This window comes from Anabrus simplex, chromosome 1 (genome assembly GCF_040414725.1).
Source record: "Anabrus simplex isolate iqAnaSimp1 chromosome 1, ASM4041472v1, whole genome shotgun sequence".
Taxonomy (NCBI): domain Eukaryota; kingdom Metazoa; phylum Arthropoda; class Insecta; order Orthoptera; family Tettigoniidae; genus Anabrus; species Anabrus simplex.
The window spans coordinates 492,357,695-492,369,898 of NC_090265.1; the positions used below are offsets into that span (position 1 = coordinate 492,357,695).

General features: G+C 37.9%; 1 protein-coding gene across 2 annotated transcripts in view; it reads right to left on the reverse strand.

The window, feature by feature from the left end:
• The window catches only part of swm (Zinc finger protein swm), a 503,429-nt gene that overhangs the window by 14,141 nt on the left and 477,084 nt on the right, over nt 1-12,204 (reverse strand). For both annotated transcript variants that reach the window (XM_067135328.2, XM_067135327.2), the window contains 3 exons: nt 7,093-7,195; nt 6,816-6,982; nt 6,591-6,732 (listed from right to left, as the gene is read on the reverse strand). In XM_067135328.2, coding sequence (XP_066991429.2) covers nt 6,591-6,732; nt 6,816-6,982; nt 7,093-7,195 — 412 coding nt within the window. The remainder of the gene's footprint in view (nt 1-6,590; nt 6,733-6,815; nt 6,983-7,092; nt 7,196-12,204) is intronic.

Sequence of the window (12,204 nt, forward strand, 5' to 3'; positions counted from 1 at the left end):
TCACTGAAGTGAATTTATTTCTGCTACCCTCATTTGGAGGCTGCCAAAAAGACAAAGATTACAGGAAAAGTGTTGATGATAGCTACACAGGTACCACTAATGTAAATTTATTGACTATAAAGGATTACTATACCATATTTTTCCTATTACGCAGTGAAAGTCATATCAATCAACATTTTGAAACCAATGAAGAGCTCCTTAGAGGAAAAGGATATAGCTGAGAGAGACTACAAGAAATATAAATGATTTCTGACTGTTGTTAACTAGCCTTTCAGGGCCGCTAACCCAATGTCCATAACAAATTGGTAATCCAAATTAAATTTCTTGCCAAAGTTGTGAAATATATGGTGCCACTTGCTCCGATCATAAAATCCCAATACCTCCATGGATGTCTTATGTCAACCAATCGAGTTGTATGTAGACAACCCTAATGATGATTGTTATCAGATTCCCCTTGATATCATATTCAACAAGAACTGATGATGACTCCAAGGGTTTACATTCAAAAACAGAGATAAGGTTATCCACCTGTTCAATACTACTTACAATGTGTTATCATTAAAATATCACATTTTATTATTCCATTTGGTGGGTAACAGTTTCGGCATTATATAATGCCATCATCAGCCCAAGATTTAAGCAAGCAAGGACACTTAATAAAATACATATATATGTACATAGATAGCTAGCAATGGTAGTCGCGTTACATCATAAAACATTTGACCACATAATGTCTCTAAAAAATTAAAATTCTGAAATTCTGGAATTCTAGATTTAAGATAAGAGTTTTTTGTATGTACAATTCAGTATGTTCTTATCACCCAATAATGTTGATTAGATTTCTATGTATAGAGCTACAAGTTATGTAAGATCTTCATTTTTTCTTTTTACCATCTATATAGTTAAATGACGATTATTCTATTGCTCTTGAACACCATATAGAGTCCTTGAGAACGTTCTAACATGTAAGGTTAAATCCTGTATACATACTTATCGCATTTTAGAGTATTACTGTACAGTATAAAATAGAGAAGACCATTGTACATTCAATGTAAATAAAAATAGTTCCTCTTGGTAAAACTCAGATAGCCATTGTAAACTGGTCAAATGTTTAGAGCAGGTGGACAGTTTCTTCTTAGTGTAATTGTTGACTCCAAGGGTGTCAAAACTGGTCTTCACCCCTATAAATTATTAATATATTTTACAATGTGCTGAATGGTGGAACATCCCTCAAACTCTATTATATTAGATATTTCTCAGCATAATATGGAATTCATGTCACATTTCTCCTTGTGTACATCATATGGTTGAGTGGATGATACCTCAGTTCTAATTGTGGGGTCTATTATGTAGCCATTACTTGAGCCTGGTGAGGGCTATCATGTCAATATGGTGGCCTGATCCAGCCTGAGACAAATCCATGCACCTCCTCGTAGACTGTGTATTGCTTTCTTCTTAGGGCGTCAGTGTTATACTGAACGAGGAATACACATCAGCCAATCAGTAGGTAAGAAAACCCGAAAATCGAACCAGCAGCAACTGGAGAAATGCCTTAAAACTGACAGCAAATATATGTAGTTCCAGTTCATGCATTACCTGGTATGTCCCAAGACAATAACCACTGTGTCATTAAATAGACAGAAACCCAAGACGTGACCAAGTGTTTCAATCTCACTGTGGCAATGCCGACAGTGGTTATTGTCTTGGGACATATATTTGCTGTCAGTTTTAAGGCATTTCTCCAGTTGCTGCTGGTTCGATTTTCGGGTTTTCTTACCTACTGATTGGCTGGTATGTATTCCTCGTTCAGTATAACACTCTTACCCTTTTGTGGTAAGGCACACCAGGCATCAAATTCTTTCTCAGGGAGTTGTTGTTGTTGTAGGTGCAAGACTGTGACTGATTCATATTCAGTGTTCAGGAGTAGCCCAAGTTTCTTTGAAGTACATATCTGCTTCCGGTATGGTTAATGTGTATACTGTTGGATCGATGGAGAACTTGCCATGCATTTATGTGCTGTAGATAAGCCTGCCAACCGCAGTTGAAAAGACCAAGTCCTTTATACTTATTATTGGGGTATAACATGCTGTCTAGCGTATCTATTGGAAGTTGAACTTCTTTCAAGGTTCTTTTGGTAAGTTTGTCAGTATCAGTTAGAAAACTCACAGGTATTTGATGTAAAGGTGTAGTGTGGAATTTGTAGATCAAAGATGAGAAAATAAAGGTTGATGGCACATTTAATTTCTAGTGTGGTTGTAGTATTGTAGTTGATGCTAATGCATCTGGTTTACTCTTTTTTTCCATTATTAATTTAGCATCAAATACAGTAGCACTGTGATAGTTTACTACAACATAGCAGATTTAGATGTTAGAGAATTGTAGGTAGGACTTCCTTTTACTATGGAAATGGATTTAGATTTGCTGACATTGATTGTTAGGTCAATTTCTTCGAATCTTTTGATGGCAATTTCAGTAACCTTTCTAGCTGAAGTCTCATTGTTTTGTTACAATCAACAAAACCTAGAACGGTTATATTAGGAAGGCCTGGCATTATACAATATCCATGTCCTTCATGAAACTCAGTTCATGAAAGTTCTTCTAAAATGTGGTCAGTTGCAAAGTTGTAAAACGCAGTCGATAAGGGAGAACCATGCATTATATCTTTATTGAAAACAATTGGTTTGTTCTTCTTGTGATGGGATTCTATTTGAGTATTATTACTGGTTTGTAGTGCCATTATTAGGTCAGCCAGTTTTGATGGTAGGGCGAGGGAGAAGAGGGCATTCTTCAAGTGTTAATGTCCCAGGTTGTCAAAGGCCTTAGTGATATCCAGGAAAATTAGGTTGAAATCGACTTTATGGTGTTTGGCTGATGTCAGAATAGATTCCAGAATGGAAGTGTTGATGTGAGTGCCAGCAGAGTTTGTGAAGCCATGCTAATTGTCATTAAAGGTCATGTAGCTACGTAGTCGTTTATCTAATATGCACACTATTATCCTTCTCACTAGTAAATAGATGGTTAATGGTCTCCAGTTATTTAGATCCATGGGGTCTCCCCCTTTATAGATAAGCGCAGTTTTAGCTCTCTTAAGAATCTCAGGCACCAGTGTTCTTTTTAACATGGTTGTTGCAATCAATGCTATAATTTCATAACACAGGTCATCAATGCATGCTCTGGGCCAGGAGATGTGTCAATAGCTATTTTCTTAATTGGATACCCAAGTTTTTGTTTAGAAATGACAGCATTCACTTCTACAGATTCTCCTTCGGATGTGTGTGAAGTATAATCTTCCCAAATCATTCGGGATTGAAACACGAGAGGAAAAGTAAATGTGTATTTTATTTATACCTACCTTGCAGAACTCTTGTCTTTTGATTGCTTCACATACTGCTTTTCGTCTGGTTGTAGTATAGGAATTGAGTTTTTTTGGTATTCATACTTCTCGTGGCGCTTTGCTCTCTCTCTCTCTCTCTCTCTCTCTCTCTCTCTCTCTCTCTCTCTCTCTCTCTCTCTTCATCACCCTGTCTGGATTGCTTGATTGCAAAAATTTAGGTTGATTGTTAAGTAACTCTTTTTTCTGCTGTATCTCATAAAATTTAACTGCTGGGAGTTTTGGACTGTGAAGCTGACGCACTGCTTTGGATAAGAATTCCATGAATTCCTTGACATTACAGAAGTCATTGTCACTACCGATATTCTGGAATTCCAACTTATATTTTGGCATTGTTTCGCTGTATGTGTGTGTTTTGATTTTGGATAAAAGTATGTTGATTCGTTATGTCTGGCGTGTTAATATTTACATTGGTATTATCTGGAAGTAAGACATCATTATCATTTGAAAGGGGTGCACAATCGGTCCTTGCTGATTTCCTTTCGGGCTGCTTAGCTAACAGAGCATTTCTACATTCTTGTGGATGGATCGGTTAGTGTGGATGCTCACTCCTAGCTTCCCTTTATAGAGTTTACCACAATGCAGACAGGCTGTGGCATTAACAACTTCACTGGTGTTAACCTGAGTTGTTGTGTTAGGCAGTTTGTTCACGGGTTTCATGTCAGGACGTTATAGTACTATTATTCACAAGAAAGGAATTAATAATGGTACGGTATTTAATATAGCCTTATACACAGTATATTAATTAAGCTGCTATGATCACTAATTACCAACTGGGCAATTTACACATATCACCATAGAATATGATTAAGTTTATCTGTAGATATATGAAACCTAACAGACATAACCCAGTATTAAAGCGTTGACCATATGATATGATAGGTAATGTGGACAAGGAGATCAATGAGCAGTCAGTTATATCATTCATTCATCATCATATCTTGATAAAATGGCTGAGGATATTAAATACCAGCACCATCTTCCAAGGCCCATCCATATCAGTTGCCATGACACTCCCAAGCATGTTTACAATGCATGTTTCATTGATGTATAATATCTATGCTAAAGTTGATGTGGTAAGTGTGCTGACTGTGTCAGTCGAGAACTTTGGATCCAAGAAGGGAGAATGGTGGCTTCCTCAATATTCTTGTAAGTAGAAGTTTTCTTACTTTTCATAGTAAAATACGAGGGCAGATCAGAAAATAAGTTGCACTTCCCAGTTATGGCCATTTATTACACCACCTATACAACAGCAACACGACCATAACAACATCCACTGTAACGTCACTTTTCGACATAGTTTCCAAGAGACTCCAAACATTTCTGCGAACGCACAACCAACTTGTCAATGCCGGATGCATTGAAATTTCCTCCAGCATTCTGCAACCACTCGGAGACAGCGGCCTTCACCTCCTCATCGGTCTGGAAACGTCGACCACTGAGCTCAGTTCTGAGCTTACCAAACAGATGAAAATCACATGGCGCTAGGTCGGGACTGTAGGGTGGATGTTGCCAGACCTCCCACATGAAACACTGTACCAGTTCTCTCATTTGGCGGGCCTTCTGAGGTGTTGCGTTATCGTGCAACAAAATTACACCGGCGCTCAATTTCCCCCGGCGCTTCTCTTTAATCGCTTTACGCAACCGGTGCAACGTTTGAGAATACGAAGCCGCATTGATCGTCGTTCCTTTCGGCATGAATTCCACGTGCAGCAAACCCTCCATGTCAAAGAACACTGTCGCCATAACCTTACCGGCTGAAGGTTGAACCTTGGCCTTCTTTCGTTGTGGTGATGAGGGGTGCACCCATTCCATTGATGTTTGCTTCGTTTCGGGGGCGAAGTGGTGGACCCACGTTTTATCGCCTGTGACGATTCGCTGCAGAAACCCGTTGCAGTCTGCGGCATAGCATTGCAAAAATACCAGGGAGAATTGGAAACGTTGTCCCTTGCATTCATCGGTGAGAAGAAGTGGGACCCAATCTTTGACACATCTTACGATATCCAAGGTCCTCGTGAAAAATGGCGAACACACTGCCATACAACATGTTCAGCTGCGTCGCGATTTCTCTCAGTTTAATGCGCCGGTTCTGTCGAACGATCACATTCACACTGTTGACCTTTGCATGGATCCTGGATGTTGCAGGCCTGCCTTCGTGATGGTTGTCCGTGATATCTGTGCATCCGGCTTCGAATTGCTTACACCACTTTACGATAGCTTGCCGGGAAATGGCCCGCTCCCCATACACAGCACTAAGTTCACGATGAATGTCCGTGCAATTCTTCCTTTTGGCCCATAGGAATCGGATTGTTGCACGCACCTCATATTTGGAGTGAACGTCCAGTTGACGCGCCATTGCATTTGGCCGCTATTCACACAATACTAGACGAGACACCACAGCGACTTGCCTAACAGACGTATGGGCAGTGTCTGGCCCTTTCTCCGCTGTGCCCATGTTTGCGACACGGAGCGCGCTGCTGCGGCGCGCTAGTTCAATTAACCTTTTGATCCACCTACGTATATTGGGTAACACTTCTTTGTCTGTAGGGGAACTTGATATCAGCTATTACATATGGGTATTGCTCTGCAACTATCGGAACCCTTGCCTTTGTAGTTAAAAAAAAAATCACCCAGCATCAATTCAACTTACTGTGGTTTCAATTGTTCAGTAATTACCTAATCCAGCAAATAACTATCAAAACGATCAAAGTATCAACATATTAGTCTATAACAGTATTATTTCATCATCTGTAAACAAAACTGTCACAAATTTCCATCCCAAGGTCCAGATATTTGCATTTTCTTCAACGTCTGAAAATAAGGGGCTTGCGATTCTTCATGAGTTATACAGAAACACAATTACTATTATAAAAGGAAGAAATTAACTGCATTAAACAAAATCGCACAGCCTGTGTTATTTCATTTGAATTAACATTTAACGGAATTCTGACGACTCTTTCTGAGACCGAATTTGCATTTAAATACAAGCCAAGATATATAATCTCCTTTTAGAAGAGAGATTAGCTCCAAGCTAAGAAAGTTGTTATAACACACAGACCACATTCCTTCTAGTCCCCAACTAAACGTTAAACCCATTTTCAACAAATCCTGGTATGCCTTAAAAAAAAAAAAAAAAAATTAAGGAAAGGCTTAAAGAAATGAATAATGATACAAATCAGCAATGGGGAATATGACTCACCTCCTCCTCTTCTTCCAATAAGCCCTCTTCTCCATCTTCCAGTAGTTCCTCTCCTCCATCACGATTTGCTCCTACCATTATGACCGAACGGTGAGCAATACCATGATGCAAATGCACCGTGGACATGAGACTGTGACCTCCCCTACAAATAAAGGAAATAATATAATCTTTCACAAGAGAAAATTGTGTAATAAAAATTTACGAGTTTCATCTCAGTCTACTTACCTAACATTTCGTGCACTTTGATTGCTGCACCATGTTACGGACAAAAGTCTGTCTTGAAACGTCCTTCCTTTCAGCATAGCAAGTTCTGCCTCCTTACGAGATTTATAATTCAGTACAATGGACGGAGTTGAGTCATCAGCCACATAGTCGACTATTTCACCATATTGCTACAGAGGAAAATAATGATTTCAAATAATGAAGGATATAGATGGTAATTGTTTATTATTTTTGTCACAATGAAGAAGGGGTAAAATAAGAGAGAAGAAACAAAACTTACTGCAAAGTGTGCCAAGACTTCCGTCTTCTCATCCTCTTCATAACCAGAGACCAGTACCTTTGTTGGACGATGATCAACAGATACATGCGCAAATCCTCGCCCCCTGAGAAAAATTCAGTTTTCTAAGATAGTTTCAAAAACCATATAGTCCGGAATAATGATTAATGCTTCAGAATTCACAATATATCACAGCTAAAGGCATTGGAACAAAATCTGAACATATAAACATTTTAAAGAACGGAACAATCAGGTAATAACTGAAACTTACAACAGGAGAAGATGCATCCATAGTCCTTGAATACCTCTTGCCCATGAATTAGGAATGTTCACTGACAACATCTGAGCCTGACCCTCTTCTGACTATGATGTTTTGAGTTATCTGGCTAGAAGTGATAGTTTGCTGTTCTGCACATTTTGAAGTTTCTATGTGTCATCCCTCCCTCCAGAATAAAATTAACAGGCGCGCGGGCGCATGTATGAATGCACATGTCCCACCAATCTATCTATCTACCTATCTATCTATCCATCCTTTAACTTCTTTGAAGCTTAGCACAGATCTAGTTTCTTCTTGTCAGGTGTATCTATGAGTCTCAATTCTATTGACTGCTCTACTCCCATTGAGGAATTTTCAATACCACCATTTAGTTCCTACATATACTCTTAGAAAAACTTCACCTTCATTTTTTATCTTCATGATGTTGGTAATTGATGGTTTATTTGCTTCCTAAATTCTACCACTTATTTTCTGATCTACAAGTAGCATATAGTGGTAACAGTTTAGTCCTTTTCATTAAAAAAGAAAAGAAAAAAAGTAATTCTCATTGAAAAAACTCTCTCTCTTTCTCTCTCCGAGATGTGAACATCAAGAAGTTCAAACTTTGCTATCAGCAAGATTGGTATACAGGAAACTATCATAATACAACATGCTTAAGGCTCCTATAATCTCACAACACAAAGTTTTAACAGAATAACAGTAAAATTCTTAAAGAGTAAATATTAATGCTTCAGTATATCAAGGACATTATCCAACACAAAAAAAAGATGTTTAAAGTTTTCAGTGGGCAAAATCTACGTATTGAATGTTGAACAATCATCATGCTATTATTACTCCTAGCAATGAACACTAGATATTATACTCCATTACAAAACAATGAATTAGATTGTACAAGATACACCTATTCAATACAAGATGTGTTGTTGGTTAAAATTACAACCTCATTTATTTACGGTACCAGTTTCAACATCCATGGACGTCATCATCAGCCAAATAGGGTAATTATACAAAGATACATAGTAAAGTTTAAACACACACAATTGACCCTCATATTTAAAACAGTCTATAACAAGTTAAAATACAGTATATTATTTTCCTCCAGATCTACAGTAAATTACCCAACTGATCTGCTAAATGAGAAAAATAACAATGTCCAGCCTATAAGCCAGGATAAATGAACATAAAATACACAAGACACTCTCATATGGCCCATGATCAACTCCTTATCGGAGATCCAAAGGCCATGGCAATAAGGCAACAGGATAAACAACAAACAATAAAATGGGGTAAAATAAAAAGAACATCGGCAGATGGCACATATAGTTTAAAAATTCTTCCTCTCTCTTCTGGTTGGGTTTGCAACCTAGCACATTCCAGACCGTACACTGTCTTCTCTGATGACCTACTCAGGTTGCAAACCCAGCTTTAGCATTACATCATCTGTCGCGTTGGTGTGCCACATTATCCTTACGTTTCATTTTTAATATGGACTACTTCCTAGTTGCTAAACGCCATTACCTAACTACATACAAATAGCATATAATTACAAACCCAAACAAACTCCACATTAAATTAACTCCTCATTTCAAATTCACATCCATCTCATCAACTAAGCACTCTTCCAAATTGTGTTAATTACAGTCAATTCACTGATCATTGCAATACAATTAACAGTATCCAACCATACTTCAGTGTCTCCCTTCTTCTTCACTCTTTACTCACTCACAGCGAACTTCACTCAAGCACTCATAGCAACCATCACTCAAAATTACCTTAACTGCAATTCCTCATAGCTTTCATCACTCAGACTTACCTTCACACTTTCCTTTCACGTCAATCAACCTCTTAATCGTACTGCCTCCCTTCTTAAACATCTCACCACCTAATCACTCTTACCTTCCTTTAAGCACAAATAACACAAAATTACAAACCCAAACAAACTCCACATTAAATTCACTCCTGATTTCAAATTCCCATCCATCTCATCAACTAATCACTCTTCCAGGTTGCTTTAATTACAGTCAATTCAGTGATACTCTCTCATACATTTACTATTCACCATTCCTTACTAATACAAATAACCAATATCATCATCATTCTTCTTTTTTTTTTTATAACTTCATAGGATCACTTTAGTCAGCCCATCGTTCAGGTCTCTTTGAAGGGATTGTTTGGGCTTTGCAGTCCTCCCAGTACTACTTCAGATGCTCCGATCTTCGTGCCCTTTCGTTGGTTGAAAATATGCATGCTGTTGATTTGTTTCGTGTAAGGGTAAAGCAGAGGTTTGTATTCTTGAGTTTTGTATTCAATTTTTTTCTTATTTGTGGTGTCCTCTGTTGTAAGGCCTGTTTCTTTCAGATCCTCTCTTACTTCTCTGATCCATTTACATCCTGTTGTGGTATTTTTTGAGATGAGATTGTGTTGTACTAGTTGTTTCAGAAGACTCGAATCCTGCATCCTCATGATATGTCCAAAGAATCCCAGTCTCCTCTTACGCATAGTATCTGTAATGGGTTCTAGCTCTTTGCACATGCCTTTGTTAGGTATTATCACCACTGTTCATCTTTTTTGGTATTTTTTGTTGATGCAGGTTCTTCCAATCCTCCTTTCAATTTTCTGAAGTCTGTCAGTCTTTAATTGTTTATTCAGGTGCAAAAGTGTTTCTGCTACATATGTAGCTTCTGCTTTTATAACTGTGTTGTAGTGTTTTATTTTAGCATTTATAGATAAACATTTCTTTTTGTAGATATACCATGTTAATTTTTGTTCTTTACCTAATCTATTTGTTCTTCAAGATTTTTAAATTGAGTTACTATTTTGATTTTATTACAATTTATGGTAACTTCTTTTAGTTGTGTTGGTTTTTGGGGCATAATTTCTGTTTTTTCAAATGATATTTTCAGGCCAATTTTATTTGCAATGTTTTGAAGTTCTGATATCTGGGTTTCTGTTTCTTTTATGTCCACTGCTCGTAATTCTAAATCGTCAGCGAAACCCAGGCAATTTGTTTTGATTTTTCGGCCAATCTTTATTTTTGAGGGAGATTTCCTAAACCATTCCCTCATTACCATTTCTAGAGCACAATTAAATAATAGTGGTGAGAGCCGTAGTCCAGTTTTAATTTCAAATGACTCTGATGTTTGACCCGTAAACTTCACTTTTGATTTGGTGTTAGTGAGAGTCAATTTTATCATGTTTATTAATTTGGGGTGTAGTCCAAGGTGTCTTAAAATTTTAAAGAGATTCTCTATGGAATCAATTAAGCTTTCTTGAAATCTACAAATCTTATCACCATATCTCTGTTTCTTCTCCTGTTATAGCCCATTATCAACTTAAGACTCGTGATCTGATCAGGGCAGCTCCTCCAGGATCTGAAACCTTCTTGATATTCTCCTAGTTCTTTCTCAAGCTGTAAACTTATCCCATTAAGGATGATTAATGTTATGTCTAGGAGAGAGATTCCCCTGTAGTTATTAGGGTCGTATTTGTTTCCTTTTTTGTGCAATGGGTGAATGAAGGCTGTTGTCCAGTGTGCTGGCAGTTCTTTAATCCAGATAGAGACATGTTGTTGATGGAGGGCAATTTTTGCTGATCTTCCTGCATATTTCCAGATTTACGCAAAGGTCTGTTCTCCTCCTGGCGCTTTGTAGTTTTTCATTTATTCAGTCCTTGGTAGACTTCCTTTATTGTGGGGGGATTGATGTTTTCTGGTGGTGCTGTTATTGGAGTGTTGGTGTCCAAAGGAAGGAGTTCTGTAGGCTCCTCACAATTTAGAAGCTTGTTGAAATATTTAGCCAGAATTTCTGCATTGTCTTTACGAGCCAGCTTACCGTTTTCATCTTTCATCAGTAGGGTCGGGGGTTCATATTTTTGGAGCTGCTTTCTGAAGGTTTTGTAGTAGTCCCTTGATTTAGTTTTACTGAACTGTTCTTCAATTAACTGCAGGGTGTCCTTATGATGATGTCTTTTTATTCTTCTTAAGACTTGGGTAGTTTCTTTTCTCTGTTTTACTAGCTTTTGATAGGATATTTCTGTCTTTTGGGACTGATGTAATAGCCATGCCTGATGTCTTTTCTCCACTGTTTAATCACATTCACTGTTCCAACATTGGTGTTTTTTTAACATGGTTTAATTGGAGCCAGATCTTCTGCAATTTGTTTAAGGTTGTGTACCAAATCCTTAAGTTTATCTGTCATTTTCATTTTTTTCTGCTGCATTTTGGTAATTTTCATTGTTGATTAGCTGGGTAGGATCTATTTTTCTTATAGCTTTAGGGGCTTGCTTTTGTAGTCTCCTCTCAGGAGTGAGCTTAACCCCTTAACTGGGTTTGACGCCTATAGGCGTCAACAGCTGTCGCACGAGTATTGGATTGGAAGCCTTTAGGCGTTCTTGTAATTCTGAATGTGTTCTTACATAGGGTTAGCAGCCTATAGGCGTCTGCCTAATCATAATCACTTGTGCCATCTACTATCATAATTTAAAACTAATTCCATTCATATTAGATGTGATTATTGTTATCCTATTAATTTTTATCTGGTCTCGCGCCAAGTCGGGTAGTTTGCGCCTAGGCGGCAGTCTGACAGCTGTCTCCTGTTGCCTCGTGCGATCCGCACCAAATTCTTTGTAAAGAATTTATTTGTGCATACGTACATTGAAATTACTAAATTTGCGAGTTGTTGTTGTCGTCGTTGTTGTTGTTACGATACAGTTGTTCTGCAAACTCCATTGTCCACGTTCTGATAACTTTTTGTAAATTGGTCTGTGTATCGTAGTAAACTGTTCCGTGTGACGTGAACATGGCTTGGTCAGGAAAAACGTTGAATTATCTGAGAACCCAC